Source organism: Eublepharis macularius, chromosome 13 (assembly GCF_028583425.1).
Source record: "Eublepharis macularius isolate TG4126 chromosome 13, MPM_Emac_v1.0, whole genome shotgun sequence".
Lineage (NCBI taxonomy): Eukaryota > Metazoa > Chordata > Lepidosauria > Squamata > Eublepharidae > Eublepharis > Eublepharis macularius.
In genome coordinates this window covers 56,581,924-56,609,424 of record NC_072802.1, presented here as the reverse complement: position 1 = coordinate 56,609,424, position 27,501 = coordinate 56,581,924, and the positions used below count along the sequence as shown (strand labels likewise).

At 43.8% G+C, this 27,501-nt stretch overlaps 1 protein-coding gene across 1 annotated transcript in view; it reads right to left on the bottom strand.

Annotated features, from left to right (window-relative positions):
* Positions 1–27,501, bottom strand: part of LOC129341162 (immunoglobulin lambda-1 light chain-like) — a 256,067-nt gene that overhangs the window by 203,274 nt on the left and 25,292 nt on the right. Inside the window, exons 2-3 of the mRNA XM_054996172.1 lie at positions 27,066–27,340; positions 1,837–1,843 (exon numbers count right to left, since the gene is read on the bottom strand). Of these exons, the coding sequence (XP_054852147.1) occupies positions 1,837–1,843; positions 27,066–27,340 (282 nt within the window). The remainder of the gene's footprint in view (positions 1–1,836; positions 1,844–27,065; positions 27,341–27,501) is intronic.

The following is a 27,501-nucleotide window of genomic DNA, read 5'->3' as shown; positions in this document are numbered from 1 at the left end:
TGCAATGGCAAACCGCCTCAGTTAGTCTCTTGCCTTGAAAACCCCAGCAGGGGTAGCCATATGTCAGCTATGACTTGATGGCATTTACCACCACCATATAAGGTTGCTAGGTAATCCCATAACGCTGATCAGGATCTTGTGAGTTTTGGTTGGCCTTTTTAAAATTAGTTATGGTGTGTGTTCAGATGTACACATTATTTCTCAATTTTTGTGTATAAGGCTCCATTTTTAAACTTTGGAGATTTTTCTAAAAACCTGGAGATTTCCCCAAGCACTTAGAAACATCTCCCCTTTCCATACCTGTCGGCAGCCCTACTAAATTAGCATAGGCTGAGTTCTCACATGCAAAATCTGAAGCATGCTCTTCCCAGGGGATCCTTTCCCATCACCTATGTCAGGGTTTCCTAACATGGCACCTGTGGGTACCATAGTGTCTGCCAACACCTTTCTTAGTGTTCATCAAATGTTTTTAGAAAGTGGGCAGGGCCAGGTGGGATTTTACCCCAACAAGGCTTCTGAATGACCACTGAAGATCTGATTGGTTGTGTAGAATTTTAAAAAATGCTTCAGCAGCACAAAGACCTTCACTGCTTGACTGAAGGTAAGCTATGTGTATACAAGAAAATATTTCTAAATAATACGTTCATTTTAAAAGGCAAATTGCAGCAAATAGCTCTCTCAAATACAATGAAGTCCAAAACTAGAAACGTTTTAAAGTGCTCAGTGCTATAATTTAGAAATAATTTAATTTAAATTATTATATTTATATTCCGCCCTCCCCGCTTTCGCAGGCTCAGGGCGGATAACAAATACAAACATCATTAAAAACATTTAAAAACATTAAATGTTTTTAACATTAAATATATACAAAAAGTTCTGCAACAGTCTCAGCAATAACACTATGTCAATTTTCCCTATCAGTATCTCAACAATGTTGTATTTAAATGTCAACAACAACATTCATAATTTATACAAGGAAGGTCCAGAAGTCAATATGTTGTACGGTCCATACTCAGGGCCAAACTACAAGTGACGAATGACACTTGAACAGCAAGTGAATTGAGTGGAGCGCAAGTGAACAGGGAGAAATACACTTGCCGTTCAAGTGTCATTCGTCACTTGTAGCTTGGCCCTCAGTATGATTGCATAGGTGACATGGTTATTATCGGATACAAATGATTTTGTTACTCTTTCTGTGGCAAAATATATAGGGGCGATAATTAAACACCGGAGAAATGACATTTCTTCCCATTTTAATTTCTGCTTGGCAATAGCCGTATGAGCAGTACTAGATAGAGACAGGAAGTTAGCTTATGCCCGACTCTGCTTCCTTGGCAGCCGTTTGGTGTACGCATCCACCATCTGTGTCAAATTCCAAAGCTGCATGCAAGCTCAAAAAGGCTAGGGACCTCTGAACTACTGTCTCCTCTTGGTGCCTCCACCCGAACGGCTACTTAAAATCTCTTGTGATACACTGAGCAGTTCCCTATAAATGGAACAGAGTGCAATATAGCCCAGAACTTCTCTGCACTGAGGAGGAACCAACAATTGCAGCAGGTTACAGAGTCAAAGCATGCATGAGGAATCTGGGCAGGGAACAGACAGAGGAGGCCAGTTTTTGTCTGACTTCCTCATCTGAGTGTGTCACAGTGTACGCAGAACCACTCGATGCAGCACAATAATATTCTGCCTCATCCTCTGCCTGAGTATTGGTGATGGTTAAGTAGCCTATTTTATTGGAGGAATCTTTGGAGCCAGAGAAGCGATCTGGGATGCCAGAGCCATGATGCTTGCTGGAGTCCGTGTTGTACCACAGCAGGTACTTTGGCTTCTGACCGTAACTCTGCTGCAACCAGACAATGTCACCAAGTGTGTAACTACCGTCAATCCTGCAGGAGAGCCGAGCTGTGTCTCCCAAGGATGCCGATATTGAAGCCGGCTGAGTCAGAGTGAACTGGGAGAAGGTTCCTGAGGAGACAACCAAAGTAATGTTTCCATTTAAATACTAAACGTTTTTCCTAAAGCAAAGAAAAGCGTACAAAAATTGTGAAATGCATAAAGGAAATGGCAGTAACATCAGCAAAAAACAAATGAAACAGAATTTTTTTCTCCACCTGAGCAAGATAGCAGTGTTAGCAGAATCAGAGTCCAGATCATGGTGGAAACTCGAAGCAGATGTCAGCTCCCTAAACCAAAAGGGTCTTTGATCACAGTTACTCCCCTGTTTGCTGTCTCTTAAATCCCCACAGCAGAGGAAGAATCATTTCATGCAAATATGGTGTCTGTCCAATGGGCCGGAAGGGCTAATGCTATAGGATCTACCACAAGGCCATAAGTTTGTCTCTACCTGGGCAAAGTTAAGCATGCTTACAACCCTCTGTTAAACACACACCTAACTTTCTCCAATTTGGAATGAACAGAGCTTCAAAAGACTTAACCTGGTAGGATCATGCCCCTAACACATACCTGTAATTAGTGGCCATAAGCAGCTACAGTAAAGATGAAGATGTAAATGTAACTTATTTAACAAGGTGTAACTGGACCATGACCCTGGAGCATAGGCAGGTATAGTACAGGTGCAAAGCAGCTCAGTAAGGCATCCAAGCTGAACACTGAACTACAATATCAAGGCAATGTAGTGAGGGAGCTCAGCTCACATATAGATGAAGAGTTCAGTCATGATGGATCTGGCTGGCGATTGTGTTTTACATCAAAGTTCTCAGCATCCCTCAGGGCCTGAGCCTCTACATGGGGAGAAGATTCCTTAAGGGAAGAGGAAGTCTTGTGTCTTAAGGAAGCTCAAGGGGAATGCCCCCCTGCCTCCTCTCTTACAGCAGGCTCACATTCAAAGTCCCATAGAGCAGGAAGGCCAGAAAGCCCTGAGTGGACCTGTGCACTTTCTTCACTTTCAGATAAGGCTGCCAACTCTGAGTTGGGAAATTCCTGGAGATTTGGGGGATAGTGCCTGGGAAGGACAAGGTTTGGGGAAGGGAGGAACCTCGTCCGAGCATAATACTATAGATTCCACCCTATAAAGTAGCCATTTTTCTCCATGGGAACTGATCACTGTTGTCTGAAATCAGTTCCTGGAGATCTCCAGGCCCCGCCTGAAGGTTGGTAACCCTACCTTCAGAGTATCCCCAAGACATGAAGAAGGAAGAAGGCCAGAGCCAGAGCATGGACCAAGCAGAGCAGGGTATGCCTGGCAACTGGGGGCATACTGCACTCCAGCCTATTGCGGGGGGGGGGGGGGGGAAGCAAAACTCTTTAGATCTTGGTAGGATAAAGGTTTTACCTTCCCCAGCTGTCTATAGAAGTAAAGGCATGGAACCTTTCCCAGCTTTTTTAAAACGCTGATGTTATTTGCACAACTGTGTTCTCATGGAGAAGTGTATCACAATATGATTAAGGTTTGGTATATAAAAAAATAAAACATTATGTTTGTGGGTGAGTTAAGCAGTCTTGCTCCATGGGTTATATATTTTCAGGAGGAATCGGATAAATTTAAATGAATAGTAGAGGGGTTGTTAGAGGACAACTCAAGAAAGCAGATAGGGAGGGTTCCAGGTTTTGGGGGGGTCCTAGGCACAAAGTGCTCAGGGGGTTACCTATGTCCATTACTAGGTGCCCCTTCTTGTCCCCCACATGCCCTCACATGCCTGTGCACCCTTCCTTTGCTATTACCCACTTGCAGGCTCTCCCACCACCTGCAGTCACAGCTGCCCACAATACTTGCATACCCTTTTCCCAGTGGTGCTGCGGGTGGGTGCAGCTAGGAGTGCCTCTGCCATGGCCAACAGGAATGCTAATGCTTTGTGCCCCACCTTCATGCCCATCTTCAGCAGCCAGGAGCAGAGGTGACAAAGCACTCAAAAGCAGAGAGTGGAAGGGTGCGCATGCAGGCATCAGAGGAGATGCATGATTAGCAAGTCAGCAGCAAAGGGCTCAGCAGAAGTCATGGGCCCTGGCAGTTGCCCCACCTCACCATGTGCTGATGCCAGCCCTCTACCACAACACTGAATGCAAATAGGTTTATTGTTGGATTGCAAACTGGGAAGACACTCCAGGTACTTTTTCCTGGATCATCAGATAAGTGACCAACCAAGACAAGAAGTGAATCTGCAGAGGAGAAAGACACGTGGTTTGCTGGAGAAAATGGCTGGTACGAGGAGCCGTGCTGCAGGTGAACTCTCTGATATAAGAATGGGGAGCAGCAGATAGTGATGATAAGGAAATGGGTTAAATCTTTCATAGCTGGAGGTTTTTGTCTCACTTCTCCTTCTATCTGTATCACTGTGAGCAGTGCTGCTATCATATACCTGGCAGTAATAATCAGCCTCATCCTCTGCTTGGGCCCTGGCGATGCTTAACCTGGCTGTGTTGCCAGAGCTGGAGCCAGAGAATCGGTCTGAGACCCCCAAGGCCTCTTGCTATCTTCGTATATAATGAGGATTGGGGCCATGCCAGTTTTCTGCTGGTACCAGTACACATATCTGCCCCCAATATTGTCCCCTGAACAAGTGATTTTGGCATTTTGTCCTAGAGAGACAGACACCGATGGTGGTTGAGTCAGCACATATTGGGCCAAGGAACCTGCAAAGAGAAGAAAATACCTCAGGATAAATGATCTGCTGTCTCTGGAGAAACTACTGAGGCAGACATTTTGCTTTATAATACCTGTCAAGTACGTGAGAAGTGTGAGAATGAGCGAGATCCAAGGCATGATGGGAAAACCAGTTGAGCTTGGCTTCCTGAGGCAACGGGACATCTACATCAGTGCTTCACGTCCTCCCTTAAATCTCTTCATATTTGGGATCCACCTTCACAGTCAAATCATTTCCTTTCCTAAGCTGATCCCCTTTCTCTGTTCCACCCCTAAATATCGGCCAACCCCTATTTGTAAAATGCAGCTATCGACACACAACTAAATAAGCAAATAATTTTATAAAAAAATGAAAACTCATAGTCTGCAATGTGTCTATGTCATGTTCACACATCCTCTCAGTTGAGATTTTGGACTATTCTGAAAAAAAAATCAATTCAGTGCCAAGTTGATATTGCAAGCAGACTCAGCAATATTTTTATTTAAATGTATGAATTCAAAACCAGATGCTTCATTGCAGAACGTTCTGTAACTTCTCCTTCACACAACTTTCCATACTGCAGCCTCCTCGACTGATCCATGGTCTCTATAGAACTGACAAGCGATTTCTCAGGGTCTGTTTGTACTCAGCAGAATCGAGGAGAAAGGCTTATCTTTATCAGTTATGATTTCAAGATGTGACTAGGGGTAGTGCAGGATTTTGAATTTTTGTGTATGAAAAACTCCTTGCCTTTAGAATTCTAGACACTCAGCCGAACCTTGTTTGTTATGGTCAGTAAAGGTGGGCAGTGAGAACTTTATAATCAAACCCCATCTCAAATAATAATTATTAAGATATTGTTAATTATCCAAATATTATTATAATTATTTTCAGCACAAAGAAGCAGGAGGAAAACACCAGCTCTGACCGTTATTCTGACACCTTGCTGTCTGGTTCATGGTTGCAGGAAGGGAGAGAAGCACAGGAGCGGACACAGGGACTTATCAGAGGCCTAGACTTGTCCATTCCAGTTATCTTCTCCTGTAGTCAACTCAATTATACAGAAGGGGAGTGACAGAGGGAGAGGATCTCTGGCAGTGATACTGAAACTTGGTTGCCCCTCTTTTACAAACGGAAACCCATCTGCCCTGCAAGGACAGAGGTACTGTTGCCTGCTGACTGGGAGGGAGCGAGGAAAGAGAAAGGTAGTAGCCACCAGCTCCACTTGCTGTGGGTAGTAGGCATGGCACACCTTGAAGGAGGTGTAGGCAGCACCAATCATATGGGGGGGTTATGCCACTACTGCCACCACCAAAAGAGAGAAAGGACAGACTGTGATTGGTAGGATTGCTGCTTCCCCCAGTGGGTGCAGGGGATTCCCCGCTCCCAGCCTCCTCATCCTGCCACCATTCAGCTAGCTGGCAGGCAGGGGGAAAGGCGTGGGAACGGGTCTCCTGGGGTGTGCTCTTGGCACTGCACGATGACACCTCTTCCATGAGTGACATCATCATGCAGGCCACGAGAATACTCCCAGGTTTCATGCTGGGCCAATGCAGCCCATTTGGGGATCCAAATCAGCCCAGTGTGAAGCCTGGGAGCACTCCCAGAGCCTCATGATGACAAGTGACATTGTCACATGCGTGTTAGCACTGTGTGCATGAAAGAGAACATCCAAAAGGTAAGTGCCATGTCCTCCCCTCCCACTAGGAGGGTAAGGGGATCTAGCAGCTCTACCTCTGGGGGAGATGGGGTCAAATTTGGGGGATGAGGCTGGTGAATTGGGGAAAGAGAACTAGGAGAGTGAGAATAATAAAGAAAGATAATAACAAGGGTGGCAGCAGGAGGAACGGCTGAATTACCACCATTTCCCCAAAAATTTTGTGAAGTTTTGTGAAGGTTCAGCTGTTTTAAAATAAGGACATGTGACACTTCTCTGTTTTATGTTGTTCAGTCTACAGCATAGGTCAAGAGCTCCCCCAGGAGGTCAGAAACAGTTTAATAACCACAGTAAGGCTAACTTGTTTATTACGGTGTAATCAATCAGAGTCCTCTTCATCAGATCCATGAAGTGTGTTGTCACTTGGTAGATATATATGGGTGTAGAGAAAATTTAAAAACAGTAGTGCCACACTTGTAAGAGGTCTGGAGCATGATATTTCTGTGCAAAGCTCAAAGGTATGCAAGATAAGCACAGTGGCCATCCTCAACAGTTGTAACAACGATAAGTGAATAGCACTCTTAATGAGCATGGGGTCAGGCTTTTCCTTTAAAGTACTGGTTGCAAAGGAACATTTCCTCTGCACTCACGTGTGTGCCATGCCCCCAAAAGAAAAAGAAGGACTACCCCAAACATGATGAAAAACTTTGAGACTTCTTGGGAAAGCCAAAGCATTAAAAATGCCCTCGGTTACTTGCCTTTTATACCAGCTTCCTATTTCTTGTGTGCCATTCCCTTGTGTTAATCATTTGACTACTGATGATTTTCATGATCATATAACGCAAGAGACAATCAATCATTTCAGTAGATAGTGCCAGCTTAAAGCCATGTTCAGTCGCAGTTCGGCCTTAGACAGAATTTAATGACTGTTGTCTCCACCAAATTTGAGGCCAAACCACATGATACATTCATAATATCAAGTGGCCAACCACTGACTATTCCTCCCTGTATGTTTTACATGAACTATTCTAGATGTCTAAATAAAGGGAAGGGAATGCAAACATGTTTGCAGAAAAAAATAGAGTGGGAATGACACTATCTTTCCTGGAAAACCCCCAAACTTGTTCTATGCAAAAAAATTCACATGCACAGAATTGACTGTAGGCTAGTGTTGTACACTCTAGCTTTTTTTTCAATATCAATTTGATATGCCCCCAATATTGGGTGATATTATCTACCTCCATGCCATGAAAATCTCCAAGTGCCCATTTTCACACGTTCCACACATTCATGGTGCAATCCTATGAAGAGTTATTCCAGTCTAAGCCCATTGAAGTAAATGGGCTTAGACTGGATTAACTCTCCATAGGAATGCACTGTAAGTCCCCACAGGACCTTTTTCTCTTGGGCAGTTGTCAAATCAGGCACTAGCACTCAGCCAGGCAGTTTGGGGAACAGGGTGGCCAGGGATATAAGAGGCCGGCCTCTTGCTGTCCTTCAGGACTTTTTGTGAAACCAAGTTCAGGGCCACATTATTCCAGCAGTAGATTTGGCCCAGTTATTGTCTCTGTCTTTCTTTCCCCCACACCTGGACATTACTTCATTCCCTTTAAAACTGCTTCGAACAGAACTGGGAGCCCTGTTTTGATTGAACATAAAGGCTTAAAATATTATATCTTTTCTTCATTCATGGACCCTACTCTAACTCTCTGTTGTGAGCATTTCACTGTCTATAGACTGAAGGTGATGTGTGATATTAATGTTTCTTTTGGCCCTGCATATTCAAAGTATGCCTTTGGTGCTTCAGATCAGTTTTCAGTCTTCTTCATCCCCTAATTCTGTTCTTTAGTTTCAGTAGCAAACAGAATTCTCCCAGGAACTTTGGCAGGGTTAGGGGTGGAGATGGCAGGGGATAAAAAGCTTGGGAATTTTATTCCGCATACAAGGAACTGCTTTCTATTTCAGCAGATAAATACTTCTAGCACCAAAGCAATGAATGGGAGGGACAGGATTTAAAGCTTCTTGCCTGAACACTCCCATTGTTGTTAACAATAGATCCCCTTCCCTTCCCCAGCTGTCTATCCAAGTAAAGGCATGGACTCTCTTTCATTTTTTTCCCAACACTGACACTATTTGCATACATGTGTTCTCATAGAGAAATGTGTCACAATACAATTAAGGATCGATATAGAAAAATTTAGAACTTTATGATTGTGGATAAATTAAGCAGTATTACTGGGTAATACACTTTCACAAGGAATGGGATAAATGTGTATGTTACCAAAAAGACTAGAAATGTTGATCCTTAGGGGAAGATATAGCATCGGCCTGGAATGTAGATACAGCAATGATGAATGTGAGTGGTTTTATGGTTGGACTGCAAACATGGAAGACGCCCCAGGTGCTCTTTTCTGTTTCATCAGCTGAGTGGCCAACCAAGACAAGAAGAAGTGAATCTGCAGAGGAGGAAGTCCCTTGCTTTGCTGGACAGAACAGCTGGACCAAGGAACCATGGTGCAGGTGAACTCTCTGACTGCACCTGTGTAAATTTGGGAGCCCAAGTATGATGAATATGTGCACACGGTATGCATGGAATATATGTATGTATGCATAAATGGAATACATGTACACATATTAATAAAATTAAAATATAATGCCTGTGTCAAAAAACCTCACTACAGGAAATAAATACCGAAATGCATTTTGCAGTTATGATTGCTACATGATGCACATAAAGAAGAATGGGGAATGGGAAGGTGATCCCTATATCGGTTTAGGTCTTTTCCCTCCCTTTTTAAAGAAGCAGGGCTTCCCAGGGGAGGAGGGGGCCATGGCAATGCCCATGATGACCTCTCAGGGCGTCCAGGATGCCCATTCATGTGGCCACCAAGTTGTGGCATTCAGGTCCACACTTGCATCCTCTTCCTCAAGCTGCCCTTTGTCTGAACTCAGAATCAAGGTATACAGGGATCAATGTGGGGATAAGCTGCCAAGTCTCAGCACCAATCTCTGGTGGAGTAGCATTTGTCTTTCATAGCAGGAGATTTTTGTCTCACTTCCTCCTTGGTCTGTATCACTGTGTCGCAGAACAGGGTTGCCATTCCTCACCTGGCAGCAATAATAAGCCTCGTCCTCTACTTGGGCCTTGGAGATGGTTAACGTGGCTGTGTTGCCAGATGTGGAGCCAGAGAATCGGTCTGAGATCCCTTCTGGCCGCTTGCTGTTTTCGTATATAATGGGGACTGGGGCCATGCTGGGTTTCTGCTGATACCAGTGCACACTGTTGCCCCCGATGCCATCTCCTGAACAAGTGATTTGAGCATCTTGTTCCAGAGACACAGACACGGATGGCGGCTGTTGCAGCACATACTGGGCAATGGAACCTGCAAAGAAAACAAAACATCTAATTATCATTAATATGATATTATCACAGTTGTTCCTTTCAAACTGTGGTGACACTTTCCTTTGCTATACCTGAGCAGTGAGTGAGGAAGGTGAGAAGGAGTGTTGCCCACTGCATAACGGAAAGACCAGAGGAACTCTCCTTGCTGAAGCAAAAGCTGTTTGGGGTTAAACCTTACTCTTTCTTTCTAATATTACTTCAACATGCAAATATCCCCTTCATTCAAATCATTTCTCTTCAAATAGCGGAACTGTTGGAAGAGAAGGATCCAGTGCTGTCCCTCAAGTTTTAGAGAGGGACAAACAGAAGAGTTAAAAAGATAGAGTGGTTAGGGCACTGTGGTTACTTCACAGGAGCCAAATTGAGTTTTGAAAGGTTTCCCCCCCTAAACTCTTCCTCAGCGCTCCTTCCCTGTTGCGTCTTCATACAGTGCTATAATGCTGCATATGGTAACTGGTGAATGACTAAAACTGGTCTAAAAAAAAAAGAAAAGACTTCTAGGCTAGTAGCTGTTATATTATTTTCATACAAGCACCTCCACAACATACAACAGGGCAGCAAGAGGTTTTTGTCTCACTTCCCCTTCTGTCTGTATCACTGTGAGCAGTGCTGCTGTCCCACACCTGGCAGAAATAATCGGCCTCATCCTCTGCTTGGGCCCTGGCGATGCTTAGCCTGGCTGTGTTGCCAGAGTTGGAGCCAGAGAATCGGTCTGAGATCCCCGAGGGCCTGTTGCTATCATCATGTATAGTGAGGACAGGGGCTTTGCCAGGCTTCTGCTGGTACCAGTGCACAAGCTTGCCCCCAATGTTGTCCCCTGAACAAGTGATTTGGACATTTTGTTCCAGAGCCACAGACACGGATGGTGGTTGAGTCAGCACATACTGGGCCAAGGAACCTGGAAAAAGAAGAAAAAATGAACTCAAAAGGTAATAAACATCTTTTTAAAAAAATAACTCAGAAAAGAAAGCACTCCTTATAATACCAGAACAAAATGTAAGGAAGAGGAGGAAGAAAGTCCAAGGCATGATTGTGAATCCTGATGAGCTCTACTTCTAGAGGCACAGAGATTTCTTTTTCAAACCCTCCTACTCGCTCTTAAACCTTGTCAATCTTGGGACCCCACCCCACATTCAAATCACTTCCTTTCAAAAGCACAGCCTCCCTAACAACCTGCCCCACCCATGAGTATGAAGTACACAAAGTAAAGGTTTAGAGCCCAGTTTTTAATTATTTTTTTCCCCTGAGCCTCTGCATTAGGGTTAACCAATGGCATGCATAAGATTGTAGAACAATGTCTGTGAGGCTGATTTTGGTGGCATTCCCAAACAAATTAGGAACGCCGGCATCCGAAAGAGTGAAATGAAAAGCATCATGACGATAACATCCAAAAACAAAAGGAATTTTTCAGAAGAACCCATCTGTGCATCCCTAGCTGTTTCGCAGGGAAAGCAATGCAGACATAGGAAAGTGTGAGGTCATTCATCCCAAATATGCATGTATCCTGATGTTACCTTCCAGATATGCAAAATGATCTTCTGTCAAGGCTGTTATATACTTTGCCATCTGTTCGTGCAACAATTCATATTGTGATGCTAGAGAATCTAGAGAGGAGGTAAAGAGGTCTCCAAATTTGCAGGGATTAAACCTTTTTAGTGGCTGTATATTGAATTTCCACTGTAGGTGAAGAGCTCCCCCAAGTGGTACAACTTCATCCTTCAAATGAAAACACATTATTATAAGAAAGGATCGCCCGTAGATTATGCAGCAGAACTTGAAATAGTCAATCCCCAAAATACTGATACATGTTAAAATTGCTTCTGTCCCCTTCCTCCCAGCCTGTTATCTATATCCTATAACATAAAAGCCTAAGCGTGTTAGAGACGACTCACAGATTTATGTAGCGCAGGTGCAGTTTGCACGCCTGAGGAAAGGACTGCCCACCTCCCTTCCCTTTGCCACTCTGATAGGCAGGAAAAGGGAAAGGCCCACCCACAAACCACCAGCTCGAATTGGGCCAGCTGGTCTGCAGGTCGGGCAGGTGCGCTTTCCTGCCTTCGCCGCTGGGATCAGTGATGGGAAAGCACCGTCCTGCCTGTCAAGCCCTGGCCAGGCTGCAGGATGGGTGGGCCCGCTTCCCTGCCTTTGCTGCCTGGGATTGGTGGTGGGGAAGCACCTTCCTGCCTGTCAGGCCCCTGCCAGGCTGCAGGAGGGGTGGGTGCACTTCCCTGCCTTAGTGGCCCAGCAGGGGGCTGCTAAGGCAGGCAGGGGGTATGCATTGTCTTACAGTTCCCACACTCCACTACTGTCTTCTCTGTCATAGGGAGGGGGCAGGGAAAGATCCAGACAGGCCCCAGGAGCTCCAGAGAACCATCCATCAGGTGCGAGAGGTTGGGAGATTCGGTGGGTGGCTGGATCCTGGGGGAAGGGGGGTGCAGGGTCATTCAACAGCCTAACCACTACTCCCCATGTGGGGTTGCCAGCTCCAGGTTGTGAAATTCCTGGAGATTTTTGAGAGTTGAAACTGGGAGGGCAGGGTTTAGGAGGAAACTCAGTAGGGTGTAATTCCACAGAGTGCACCCTTTGAAGGAACCATTTTCTCCAGGGGAACTGATCTCGGTCAACTGGAGCTCAGTTCTAATTCCCGGAGATCACCAGCCACCACCTGGAGGCAGGCAATACCATCCCTGCACCCAACCTGAGGGTCCCTGAGGGAAAAGCAGAAACCATAGACCACAGCATGGCAAGTTAATTCCCAAATCTGACGAAATCTTAATCAAAAACATTGTATATAAAGAAGTCTTTCAACACTGACAACTGGTTATGTTTCATAATTATTATTTTTTTTAAAAAAAAACAGCTTTCTAGAGCCCATTTTATTTTTTCTACATCGGGTTTTGTTGCTAGTAGACATATAAGAGGCCTGCCTCTTGCTTTCCTTCAGGACATTTTGTGAAACCAAGTCAAACCAGCCATCCATTTGGCTCGGTTATTGTCTCTGTCTTTCTGTTTCTTTTTTCCACACCCTGGCATGACTTCATTCCCTTTAAAACTGCTTCTGACAGAAATGGGAGCCCTGTTTCAATTGAACATAAGGGCTTGAAAGGTTAGATCCTTTTCCCCCTTCATCTATGGGCCCAAGTCTAACTCTCTGCTGTAGGCATTTTACTGTCTACAGACTGAAGGAGATGTGTGATATTAGTTATGTTATGTTTCTTTTGGCCCTGCATATTCAAAGTATGCCTTTGGTGCTTCAGAGCAGTTTTCAGTCTTCTTCATCCCCTAATTCTGTTCTTTCATTTCAGTAGCAAACAGAACTCTCCCAGTAACTTTAGTGGGGTGGAGGTTGGAGATGACAGGGAATTAAATCCTTAGGAATGTTATTCCTCATACAAGGAACTGCTCTCTGTTTCAGCAAAAAAATATTTCTAGCACTAGAGCAATGAATAAGAGGGGCAGGCTTTTAAGCTTCTCACATGCTCTTCCAAATGTTGTTAATGATAGATGCACCCCCCTTTCCCCAGCTGTCTATACAAGTAAAGGCATGGAATCTCTTTCAGTTTTTTTCAACACTGGCACTATTTGAACACGCGTTCTCATGTAGAAAAGTGTCAAAATACAATTACGATTTGATACAGAAAAATTTAGAACATTATGATTGTGGATAAATTAAACATTATTACTGAGTAATACATTTTTCAGGAAGAATGGGATAAATGTATATGTTACCAAGATGAATAAAAATGTTGATCAGTAGGGGAAGGCATAGCATAGGCCTGGAATGCAGATTCAGCAATGATAAATGCAAATCATTTTACGATTGGACTGCAAACATGGAAGACATCGAGGTGGTCTTTTCTGGCTCATTAGATGAGTAACCAACCAAGACAAGAAGAAGTGAATCTGCAGAGGAGGAAGCCCCTTGCTTTGCTGGGCAGAACAGCTGGACCAAGGAGCTACGGCGCAGGTGAACTCTCTGACCGTTCTATGCACCTGTGTAAATTTGGGAGCCCAAGCATGATGAATATCTGCACACAATATGCATGGAATATATGTATGTATGCATAAATGGAATACATGTACACACATTAATAAAATTAAAATATAATGCCTTTGTCAAAAAACCTCACTACAGGAAATAAATACTGGCATGCCTTTTGCAGCTATGATTGCTGCATGAGGCACATAAAGAAGTATGGGGAATGAAAAGGTGATCCCTATAACGGTTTAAGTCTTTCCCCTCCCTTTTTAAAGAAATGGGGCTTCCCAGCAGAAGAGGGAGCCACGGCAATGCCCATGATGACCTCTCAAGGTGTCCAGGATGCCCACTCGTGGCCACCAGAGTTGTGGCATTCAGGATCACACTTGCATTCTCTTCCTCAGATACATCCCTGGGCTCATCTTCTCAAACTGTCTTTTGTCTGAACTTGGAGTTGTGGTATACATGGATCAATGTTGGGAGAAGCTGCCAAGTCTCAACACCAACCTCTAGTGGAATAGCATTTGTCTTTCATAGCGGGAGGTTTTTGTCTCACTTCCTCCTCTGTCTGTGTCACTGAGCAGTGCTGCCATCCCACACCTGGCAGTAATAATCGGCTTCATCCTCTGCTTGGTCCCTGGTGATGGTTAACCTGGCTGTGTTCCCAGAGTTGGAGCCAGAGAATCGGTCTGAGATCCCTGAGGGTCTGAGATCATCAGCATATATGATGAGGACTGGGGCCATGCCGGGTTTCTGTTGGTACCAGTTCACAAGCTTGTCCCCAATGCCATCTGCTGAACAAGTGATTTGAGCATCTTGTTTCAGAGACACAGAGACTGACGGAGGTTGTCTCAGCACATACTGGGCAAAGGAACCTGCAAAGAAAAGAAAGTATCTCATTACCATTAAAATGATATTATTATCAGAGTTGTTCCTTTCAAACTGTGGTGACACTTTCCTTCGCTGTACCTGAGCAGTGAATGAGGAAGGTGAGGAGGAGAGTCACCCACTGCATATTTAAAAAAACTAGATGAACTCTCCTTGCTGAAGCAAAAAGTGTTTGGGTTCAAACCCTCCTATTTCCTTCTAATATTCCTTCAACATGCAAATATCCCCTCCATTCAAATCATTTCACATCTTCATCTTCTTTGCCCCACCCAAGTATTTAAGAACATGCAGAAGAGGTCAAGGGGTAGCTTTTAGTTATTTTGATAGACTCTATTATCAGTTTTTAAATAATACTTTTTATTTTTATTTAATCTTATTAATAAGATTAAAAGCCCAATAAAAAGGGCAGAGAAAAGAATAATTAAAGAAAAAATAATAGAAATAAGGAGAAAAAAAGAGAAAAAGAGAATGGAAAGAAAAAAACAGACAAATAATACATATTTCATTTTCCATTTTCCTCTACACCTATCATATCTTTACACACATTATACTCATAGTTTTAATACCTCTAAAATTTACCTTTTCAATACTACCTTCCTTCTATTTATTTTCCCCAAATTTATCTTCTAAGAAATCAAATCCACAAATCATCAATTCATTTTTCCTCATCTCATTCAAAAAGTCAATAAGGGGTTTCCAATTAACCGTAAAGGTAGGCAGGGATCTATCTCTGATCAGAGCTGTAAGTTTAGCTGTCTCCACTAACTCTATCATTGCTACAAATCAATCATCCATTGAAGGCAATACTGTACTTTTCTATTTTTGTGCCTATAAAAGCCTAGCCGCCTTTGTCACATAGGATGCCATGTTTATTTTCCAACTGTTTGTCCATTAGTTCCAACAAAAAGGTTTCTGGATTAAGTTGTATATTGATCTTCAAAATTTTGTGTATTATTATATGAATTTATGACCAATTTTTTTTTGCTTTAGGACAAGTGCACCAAAGATAATAAAATGTTCCTTCACGTTGCTCACATTTCCAACATTTATTTGATGTACTTCGACTCTTTTTGGCTAATTTATCAGGAGACATACACCACCGATATGTCATTTTGTAAAAATTTTCTTTAACTGTGAAACTCAAAGTGAATTTGAGACCCTTTACCCACATATTTTCCCACTGGTTCGTTTGTATATTATACAAACTGTATTATCAGTTTTGAATAGAATGCTGTAAGAGAATTTTAGTTGGACCATTTCAGTGTTTGTAGCTTTAGTGAAACATGTAGTGGCAAATTCTTTGCTTTTTGTTCACAGATTCACAAAGTATAAGGGGATCAGAAAACTCTACAGCCCCGATGCCTGCCTCCAAGCAGGGCAGCTTGCTCATGATGACTTCTCCATGCTATCAAGTAACGAATAGACCTTTCCCCATGTGTGCACCCTGGGAAAGGAGGAAAACATTCACTCACAGGATCATTTGGACCTCCACATTCTAAGAGCCAAACTATACATGACATTTGTCACGTGTACTCCACGGGGACGAAGAGCTATATGCCAGCTGCTGGTCCCTGTACAGACCTGTCTCTAAAAGTGCCATATGGCTCAAGCATCAGTGCACAAGTAGCTACCCAGTGGGTCAAATAATGTCCTCTGGCTCTGTTTCAAGGTGGAGAAACGGCACAGAAGGGAGGAAGAAGCCCCCTCTCGCTTGTGTCATGGTTTCATTAAAATTATGTCTGCACAATATTTTCAGAGGAAGGTTTCCTTGAGAACTGTCAGCTGGTTTATGGTGGCTGAAGGGTTGCCAGGTCCTCTTACCCTCCCGGAAGGATGGGGAGACCTGTCACTTACCACAGGCAATTTTCTCATGCATGTGCAAAGCATGGGTGCGCACCCACAGGTTGTGATGGTGCCACTTCCAGAAGTGGCATCATCGTGCCCAGAAGCTGGCATGTGCCCATGCTTCACAGAAGCCAATTTGAGTTTTGAAAGGTTTCCCCCTCTAAATTCTCTTCCTCAGGGCTCCTTCCCTGTTGCATCATTGTACCACGCTGTAATGCTGCAATAGTAGCAGGTGAATGACTAAAACTGGACAAAAAATAGAAAAGACTTCTAGGCTAGTAGCTGTTATATTATTTTCATACAAGCACCTCCACAACATACAACAGGGCAGCAAGAGGTTTTTGTCTCACTTCCCCGTCTGTCTGTATCACTGTGTCGCTGATCTGTGCTTCCGTCCCACACCTGGCAGAAATAATCGGCCTCATCCTCTGCTTGGGCCCTGGAGATGCTTAGCCTGGCTGTGTTGCCAGAGTTGGAGCCAGAGAATCGTTCTGAGATCCCCGAGGGCCTGTTGCTATCTCTATATATAGTGAGGACAGGGGCTTTGCCAGATTTCTGCTGGTACCAGTGCACACTCTTGCCCCCAATGTTGTCCCCTGAACAAGTGATTTGGACGTTTTGTTCCAGAGCCACAGACACGGATGGTGGTTGAGTCAGCACATACTGGGCCAAGGAACCTGGAAAAAGAAGAAAAAATGAACTCAAAAGGTAATAAACATCTTTTAAAAAAATAACTCAGAAAAGAAAGCACTCCTTATAATACCAGAACAAAATGTAAGGAAGAGGAAGAAAGTCCAAAGCATGATTGCAAATCTTGATGAGCTCTGCTTCCAGAGGCACAGAGATTTCTGATTCAACCCCCCCCCCCCCGACTGTCTCTTAAACCTTGTCAATCTTGTGGTCCCACCCCACATTCAAATCACTTCTTTTAAAAAAAGTACACCCTCCCTACCAACCTGCCCCACCCATGTCTTTGAAGTGCACAAAGTAAAGGTTTAGAACACAGTTTTTAATGATTTTTTTCTGAGCCTCTTCATTAGGGTTAACCAGTGGCATGCATAATATTGTAGAACAATGTCTGTGAGGCTGAATTTGGGTGGCATTCCCAAACAAATTAGGAACACCTAAATCCAAAAGCGTGAAATGAAAAGTATCGTGATGATAACATCCAAAATCAAAAGGAATTTTTCAAAAGAACAGATTGTGCATCCCTAGCTGATTCCTAGGGAAAGCAATGCAGTCATAGGAAATTGTGAGGTCATTCATCCCAAATATGCGTGCATCCTGTTGTTACCTTCCAAATATGCAAAATGATCTTCTGTCAAGGCTGTTGTATATTTTGCCAGCTGTTGGTGCAATGATTCATATTGTGATGCCAGAGAATCTAGAGAGAAGGTAAAGAGCTCCCCAAATATGCAGTGTCTAAACCTTTTTATTGGCTATATATTATTGAATGTCCATTGTAGGTGAAGAGCTCCCCCAAGTGGTACAACTTCATCCTTCAAATGAGAACATCCTACTATATAATTCTCTAAGCATGTTTCGGACAACGCACATTTTTTTCCTGTGCACGCACATGCGCGGGGATGAAAACTATGTCTTGGCAGCATGCCTTGCCTTCTGCCGCCATTACAACTTCCTCAGAGGCTGCTCCCTGTGCCATTCTCCAGCAGCCGGGATCCTAGTGGCCAGAGCACCCCAATCAGTGGGCTTCCAGAAGGAGCTGCTGAAAGGGAGCCTCCGGCACGGCCCCTCAGAAGCCTTCCAAGCGGCATTGCTGCCCCTGCGAGCGAGAAGGCCAACCGGGACCTCCCAGCCCTTCAGGTTGCCGCGCCTTAATAAGCGGCCAGGACAGGCCAGAAGCAACAGGGCTGGCACTGGGCCTGATTCCAGGTGAGGGCCAGGATTCCTCAGTGCCCCTGTGAAGGCAGTGTAGCCTTGGGGGCGGAGACAAGTCACAGAACACCCTTCTCCCAGCGAGTGCTGGCAGGGCCCCAGCATGAGAAGCAGGCAGCCTTCAGGTCCCTGAGCTCACCGCACCCTGCAGGTGCTCCAGCAGGCCGCTGGCTTGCCAGCTGCAGGTTGGAAAATTCCTGGAGATTTAGGGGGGGGGGGTGCCTGGAGACGGTTGGGTTTGGGGAGAAGAGGGACCTCAGCTGAGTATAATTCCACAGTCTGCCTTATAAAATAGCAATTTTCTCTGGGGAAATGGCTCTCCATGGCCTGGAGATCCACTGTAATTCTGGGAGATCTCCAGCCACCACCTGAAGGTTGGAAAACCTACAAGGCGACGCTTCCCTCCCTTACTTGCACTCAGCAGGGTTCCGGTCATCTTATAGATGTAGCCCAGTTCCTGCTCTTTTCTCCAAAGCCCCCCTTGAACTACACAAACTGGGGATGGGGGTGGGTGGGAAATGTACTAAAAGGAGTGACAGAATTGCCCATTGAAATAATGAGAGAGGCTTGAAGGTCTGTTGGAGAGAATGGGAGCCAGAAATGCCAATTTACTTGCATGGACTCCATTGAAATACATTACAAGCTGGGGTCTGTTATTCCAGTCAAAAAATGCTTCTGCTACTCCCAGGGGCTGTCATTCCACTCTGGGGGCTGTCATTCCAGTCCCAGAATAGGCTATCTGCCACCAGAGACCTTAATGGGAAATCCATTCCACATTTTCTTTGTAACTTTTATTGTGCTGTAATGTGTTTCAATGGAACCTGTGCAAGTAATTTGACATTTGTTGCCCCCATTATCTCCACTGGGTCTTCAAGCCTCCAGTGTCATTCATTTTAGTACATCCCCATACTGGGATCCAATGACAGCTCAGCTGCAGAAGGGCCAGGCCGAAGGGGCTGCTTCCCTCCCCAACTCTGGAGCAGCCAGAGCTTGAGACTTGCATGGAGTCTTGCAGAGGGACCCTGGGTAAAGGGCCATAAAACTCATTAAAAATTGAGGGGCATTAAAGTCCACTACTATTGCTATTCAGTATGATTGTACTGGGTAGTTCCTGTATTGTTTAACATAGAATCAGTTGTGCTGTGTTTCAGCATTTCTTCAGCTCTTTCATGGATCCCTACAGGGTTTTTAAATCTGCCCAAACCTGCATGTGATACATGCGTTACGTTTTATTGAAATGGTCTTTGATATTGACTGTATTGACCCACACTGTGTAATCTGCCTTGAGTCCCAGTGAGAAAGGTGGACTACAAATATCCTACTATATAAAAGGCAAGCCATATCAGGCCGGTATAAGGCACAGGAATGCTGCTGGGGCCCTGGAGTGCTCCTGTGCTCTGTACCAGTCTGATTTTCACCTGTTTGAGGCCAAATCAGGCTGGTGCAGGGCCGCATGCCCTCACAATGCCCAGCTAGAGCCTGTTGTATTGTTAAACACAATGGGCTTTGTTGCTAGTATTATTATAAGCAAGGATTGCCTGTAGATTATGCAGCATAACTTGAAATAGTTAACCCCCAAAGTACTGATATCATGTTAAAATTGCTTCTGTCCCCTTCCTCCCAGCCTGTTATCTATATATGAAAATAAATGAAAGACACTCAATTGCCACCAATTCTCAACACCCCCCTGCCACTTTCTTCATGGAAGAGTTCTTGCTTTTGATATAGAAGAACTCACACTTTTGATATAGGAAGCCCCAGTAGAATTGCAGAGAGGGTATGTCTTAGCTGCCTTAGCTACATTTTGTGTGTGTGAATCTGCCTGTGTCTTATATTTCCTTCACTATACCCTGAGTCAATTGGTATAATTAGGGTGGCCCAGAGACCTGGATACAATATGCCCTGTCTCTTTAATTAAATAATAGGACGTAATTCACCAGGTGATGTTATTCGTGTCATGAAAAGCTTCAACTGTCTATTAGCCTCTATTCAAGGGAAAGGATATGTTTCTCCAGACCTGTTGGCACCCGTTTGCTGTCCATACCCCATCTGGTAATGAGTGGGAAAGGGCCTGTCCTTTGTTAGTACTTTAAGGCTTTTTTTGTTCTCAATGAAAGTTAACATTACATTATGTTGTGAGATCTGGAAAAATAGAATATACCATTCCATTTTTGTCTCCTCTACGATAAATTTAAGGCCTTCTGTTAAAGTGGATGGAGGATGGGTGCCTTCTTATCCAGATCCCTCCTCAAAAATCATCTTTTCTGCCAGAGATTTAACTTTACTCTTTAGTCCCCATGCCAAAGAATATGAAGAGCACTTAAGAATATGAGAGCAGCACTTTTCTACCTCTCTATTGACTACCATTATCTTTTTCTATCCATGTATCTTCTTTCCTTTGCTTTACTTTATTGGGATTCCCCAGTGCCAAATTTTTGAATGTAAAGTGATTGGGAGGAATGATTTCTTCTTGATGAAATCCTGTGAAAGGTCATGGACATTGCTACTATCTAATACTAATGACAAATAACTAACAGAAACAGCAACAACTGCAATAAAAATGAGCTATGAGCACTTCTTCACTTAAAAAAAAAATAGAGTCCAAGCACCAGCTGAACAGAGAAGCTAACTAGTAAGGGCAAAGACATCTCTAGTTAGCTCATCATTCCTTGAAACCCCCATTTTCATGCTTAAATTTGAATTCTCTTTAAAATAATTTTTTAACTTTAATTTTTATTTATTCATGTAAAGCAAAACAAAAACAATGGTGGCAAATCTATACATAGCCTTCTATAAAATAAGTCCATATGCAATTGCTGTCTATATGCAGTATGTTCAATTGTTGTTAATGTCCTCGATTCAGTCAATTATGGGAAGTGGGTGTTTGTCTTTCCAGTGCTATAGTATAAGTATTTTAGCAGCTGTTAAGGGCACGGAGAGTCCATTTTTGTTGACCATCTGTGAGGCTCAAGGGGACAGGCAAACGGGTTAAAAGTACATAACCATCTACAAAAATAAATGAGCATTCTAAAACAAAATTAGTATGAGTAATAATGACTTCCTTGAAAAGGGCCAAATAATGACATGTCCAAAGCATATGTTTAAGAAATATGTCTTGTAAGTTACAGTGCCACCAATTAGACACTGTACCTAATCCCTTCATAAAAGAGCAGCCAATATATCCTAAACACAATTTTTTCCTGATGGTTAAATTTGAATTCTAAGAAAACTTTGCATATCGCTAGTAACCGTTTCTTCCTTTCCCTCCTTCATCCTAGATATCCCCATCCAATAATCATGTACTGATCTACATACAAACAGTTCATGACCAGGGATTTTTTTCTGGGAAAAGAGGTGGTGGAACTCTCAAGAGAGAAATGAGGAAGAAACACACGGGATTCTTGGAAATCATATTATTTTCAAGCACTGTTGCCGAGTATTTTCAAGAGGGGCCAGAAGTCCATTCCCCCTGAAAAAAAGCCCTGTTCATGACAAAATATGAAAAGGGGAATCTGAACAGGAGAACCAACAGGCACTGCTGGGTGGCAGCTGATCTGAAGTCAAATGAACCCAAGCCAAAATACCAGCAATGTTGATGTTGTGTGTTGACATGGAGACTCCTGCATATGATGACCAAGAGACGTAAGACAAAGCCAGTTATCCTTCTGGTTTTGCAGCAGAGAAAATGTAAACAGGAGGTTTAAAGTAGGAGAGGAATTTGATCTCTGAGTGTTTTTCTCTCAGTTCCTCTTAGGACTGTATCACTGTGGAACACGCTGCTGCTGCCATACCACACACCACAGTAATAATTAGCCTCGTCTCCTGCCTGGACATTGCTGATGGTTAAATACCATGTATTTTGGGAGCTCTCCTTGGAAGATGAGAACCGACTGAGGTCTCCAGAGCCTGTGTTTGGGCTGCTCCAGTAATAGACTAGGAATTTTGGAGGGCTGCCAGCTTTCTGCTGGTACCAGGACTGGTGATAGGATGTCACTTGTCCACTGCTCAGAGAGCAGGAAAGTTTCGTTATCTGTCCAGGGGATGCTGAGACAGAAGGTTGCTGGGTCAGCACAGGCTCAGAACTAGAACCTGGGAAAGAATAACACCATTAATATGTGCAGTTGGTTAAAATAATTGGCTGTATAGGAGCATTTCCTTCTGGGCTCACCTGTGCACCATGTCCCCAAAAGGATGATGAGGGAGAACCACAGCATGATGGGAAGATTTCAGACTTCTGAGATACAGATTCTGTTGTACTGATACTGTCCTACATTATCTACCCTTTATAGCAACTTCCTTAACTACACAAATTGTATGCACCTCCTCTTATGCTAATCTTTGCATCAGTCATTGGTCCAGGTGCTCATAGAGATCATCCTTACAGATGGAAAACCAATCATTTTGCTCCATCGGGCCATTTTAACAGCTGCTCTAAAAACCGAGCAAGTTCACTTCCTCTCTGTCTGTGGCAGAACCACACAAAAAGTTCATCAAAACTTTTCATCAAAAGGAATCAGGGGGGACTTTAAAGACGGAAGGAAAATATTGCAAGTTCAGCAAACAAAATGGAGGCAGAGCAGTCCATAGGAGCTGCTGCAACATCTTATCTCTCTGGCTTTGTCTTCCTGCCCTCCCTAGACTCCACTCCCCCAAACTTCCAGGAATTTCTCAACCTGAAGCTGGCAGCCCTACCTTCACAACCTGGGAGGGACCAACACATGTGAGGGACTGTCTCCTTCCATACATCCCTGTGCACCAATTACTGTCCGCAGACTGCTACCTCATGGCAATCCCACCACTTAGGGAGGCCCATCTAACAGAGCTCAGGCCTTTTCCCTGATGGCCTCTGCTCTGTGGAATGGGCTCCCTGAGGAAGTGTGAGGAACTCCCACCTTGGAGAACTCCAGGAGGTACTGCCAGGCCTGTCTGTTTGCCAGAGCCTTCACAGGGGGTTGAATGGCAGGGATCTTTTAAAGGGGTGTGCGTAATTATTTTAACTGTACATATTATTTTAATGGTGAATGTTCTTAATCTACTGTTGAAAGCTGCCTTGAACCACAAAGAAAGTTGGGGTAAAATGTTTAAATAAATCAGCAAACAACCATGGTAGAAAATTCACAGTATAAGTGAAGAGCGCCCCTGCTGTTTTTTTAAAAACTGTAACACATTTCAACAAGCTTAACAAATCAATGAAATAATCATAATCTATAAACTCCTTTCTATGCTAGATGTACAAAATTGCCAGATTTGTTCAACATGTATTGAATCCTTTCCTCTGCAAAAATGTTAACCTGATCATAATAAAAGTTTCTTTAACTTTAACAAACCATTCTTTTATATCTGGAGCTACCTCTTTTTTATAATACCTAGCAAAAAGATTTGAGCTACTGTAACTAAATGCAAAATGATGTCGTGGAATTGACTCACCACATAAGAAAGATAGGTCAGTATTAATATTTCAGGTATTAAAGGTATATTCATATTTAATATTTAAATATTGTTTTATACATGTGATAAAGTAGATTTTTTTCATTTACAGAGGGCATGGTAGCAAGGAAAGAAGTGGTGTCTAGTGGAAACCAATCTCTTTTTTAATGGAATAAATGCAGGCCAACAGTGCAAAATTCTGAACTTCCAACAGTTTCAGCCACTATGCTGCTTTTTAATCTATCTGAAGGGTTCCCTCACATAAATGTGTAAGACAGACTCTTCATCTCTAATATAAAGTTTTCCTTTTCTGTTATGTGCAAAATTCCATTATAAAATTACGCCCCATGATATTCAATAAGTAACTTAGGGCCAAGCTACAAGTGACGAATGACACTTGAACAGCAAATGGATTGAGTGGAGGGCAAGTGAACAGGGAGAATTACACTTGCCGTTCAAGTGTCATTCGTCACTTGTAGCTTGGCCCTTAGACCATGGGTTTGGAGGAAGGAGGTTATCATTTTATCCAGGTTTTTAGTGTTTTCCCATGCAGTGTTCCCGCTAATGTGAGCACGTGAGCAATCACTCACAGATTCGGACTCCTCCGCTCACAGTTTTTCAGCTGTAGCTCACAGATACTAACCCTCAGGCGGCCCCGCCCTCCCAGTCAGCCAGCATCTGCAGGTGGGCCCTATAGGGATGGAACAGGGATGGAACCTCCTCCCTTCCTGGCTGTGGCTGGTTTGGCCCCCAGGGTGGTGCCAGAGAGCGCCTCCAGCCACTAGCTGGGGAACAGAGCAGAGCTGAGTGATCGGGTCTGGCCTGACCCATGCAGCCTGAAATCGCTAGGATCCCCTCAGCCCCAGAGAGCAGAGGAGAGGAGGTAGTGCCTCAGCTGCCACCATGGTGAAGGCGTCATTTAACTTGGCCTTGGTGCAGAAGGAGGCTGAAGAAGTAAGCATTGACTCACAAAAGCTCAGCTTGACATAAATGTGCTAGTCTTTAAGGTGCCATTGTGTGTCTGCTTTATTTTGTAGCAACAGACTAATACAACTATCCCTTTGTAATCATCATGACATATCCATTTTTATATAGAAGTATACTCTGATTTTTGTGGCCCTTTCACCTAATGGCTTTTATTATTAAATTGTTTTGATTGTAATCAAAACAATTTGATTGTAATTTTTTTTAAAAAAGGAGGTGCACTCAAAACTAATGAAAGTTGTTTCCGCTCACAAAGTAGATTTTTAGCTCACAACACTGCAAAGCTTAGAGGAAACATTGTTCCCATGCATCCGAGTGGGATATCATTCTTGGAAATTGATGCCCTCAGTGCTTTTCAAACCAGGCATCTATTTCCAGAGGTCCCATACTCAGCTTGATTCAGATTAGACATGGGCATGAACCGCATTACGAACGCAAAAAACCCATGAACCACCTGATTGTCTGTTCACAATCCGGCAGTTCGTGAGGGTCCTTGGTCAATGAACCAGTGTTCGTAAGAAGCCCAGTTCGTTGCATTCATCCACGGTTCGTGAAGCTAGACAGTCAGGCACCATCAATCAATTCCCTTGGAAACGGAGCCGGGGGAATGCCTGAACTCTGTCTGCACTCCTTCTGTCACCCTGGTAACCCGAACTGAAGCCCAGCTTACCTTGATCAGCTGGTCTTCCTTCCAACCATGGAGCTGCAAATTGGTTACAACTGGTTATATGGGAGAAGACACCTGGGGAGATGGAGGGGGAGGGGGTGTTCTGTAGCCATGGGCAATCCAATCTCATCCCTTTCAAACCCTGATAAGCAGTTCTGACGGCCAACCACAGACCTCCTGTGTTGCTTTATGGGACCTCTGCTTATAAAAAGCACTGGGCTCCCAGGCTGGCTTTCACTTTCAGCGAGCAGTGGAGTGTGACAGAGCTGTTGCTTGCTACTTGCTAGCCTTTGGGGAGAGAGACAGAGTATAATTGAGCTGGGATTTTGGGGATAGGGATCTATCTCCTCTGGTGCCAGGGCTGCTGCCAGGCTCTGGGGCCAAGCTCAGTGGGCACCAGCGAGTGGCCATACCCCCCACCCCCTAGAGGGCAGGTGTCCCGCCTTCGAGTACACCCCTTGTACACTGGGCCAACGTCAACTGGTGGCTCTAATTGTATCTAGTGGGAGTTTCCTGGGGGCCTCAGATTGGAGAGGGTATAACTCCAAGATCCCTATTGCAATCTTGACCAAACTTGGCTGTTGGCTGGAGGAGAGCCTGCTAAACACTCCCTGTGAATATAGGCTCTTTAAGTCCAACGGGGGCCATTCTGACCCCCATGAACCCTGAACATGTTCGTCAGCGGGAAATGTACGTCACGGTTCATGAGTTTGGGTTTGGCAGCAGCACCAAACCACGAACCACAGGTTCATTATTTTTTTTTGTTCATGCCCATGTCTAATTCAGATATCTACCGTGCAATCAAGAATCCATCAGAGACCTAGTACATGTGCCATGCTTCACTCTTGGAACATGTTCATGGGTAACAGAGTAATTGCCATGTGCAATGGTTTTATCGGATCAGTTTTTTAATAGTCTGCTTATGTCATATAACAGTTTTTATGTTGCTTATGTCCAGTGGCTGGTTTTTAATGGCTTGTTTTTATACTGTGTTGTTTTTCATCATAAGCCACCTTCAGCAGGATTCTGAAGAGGCAACATAGTAATATCATTAGTAAATAAATAAATCCCTAAAACAGAAGAATCAATCAGAATCTGCATACTGTTAATAAGAGGTCCATGTCTCACAAGAAAAACTGAATACAGACTAGCTGTTGTTTTAGAAATGATAAATATCTATTTGGAATGATGAACAAAAAACACTGCCATGTCATTTATCTAGGACATGTGTGGGTTATGTTTCTTTTGCAGAGGGAGGGGGAGATTTCTACTATATCTTTCTTACAAAAAATGACTCAAGACAGAATATGGACATAGAGTACAAAATGCAAGTACATTAAAACCAATCATTTTAATAAAAATCAGTTAAAATGAACTGATATCATGTTTTATTTAAATCAATCATTGTCCCTCATATCCATCACCACTTAAAAGCTTTTGGATGAAGCTACTTCCAGCTATGCATTCTAGATAGCACAGGTTCAAAGCCTTCCTTCATCTCTTCCCTTACAGAGTATTGACTCTGAAATAACTTTAAAAAGAACACAAGAAAATGACTCATAGTCCAGAATTGCTTTTTAAAATGATGACCTTCTTTCCACCATCCTTTCAACTTTCTCCTCTTCAGATACAATTCTCATGCTGACAGAACATGAGAAGTGCTGGCAGGAAGTTTTTGTCTCACTTCATCCTCTCTCTGTACCACTGTGAGACTGATCTGTGCTGCTATCATATACCTGGCAGTAATAGTCTGCTTCATCTTCTGCTTGCGCCCTAGTGATGGTTAACTGGGCTGTGTTGCCAGAGTTGGAGCCAGAGAATCGGTCTGGAATCCCCATGGGCCTCTCACTATCTTTATATATAATGAGTACCGGGGCATTGCTAGGTTTCTGCTGGTACCACTGCACATACTTGCCCCCAATGTTGTCCCCTGAACAAGTGATTTGGGCGTTTTGTCCTGGAGACACAGACACCGATGGTGGTTGAGTCAGCACATACTGGGCCAAGGAACCTGCAAAGAGAAGAAAATACCTCAGGATAAACAATCTGCCATCTCTGGAGAAACTATGCCGACAGATGTTTTCCTTTGCAATACCTGTCCAGTGAGTGAGGAACGTGAGGAGGAGAGAGAGAGGAACGTGAGGAGGAGAGAGATCCAAAACATGATGGGAA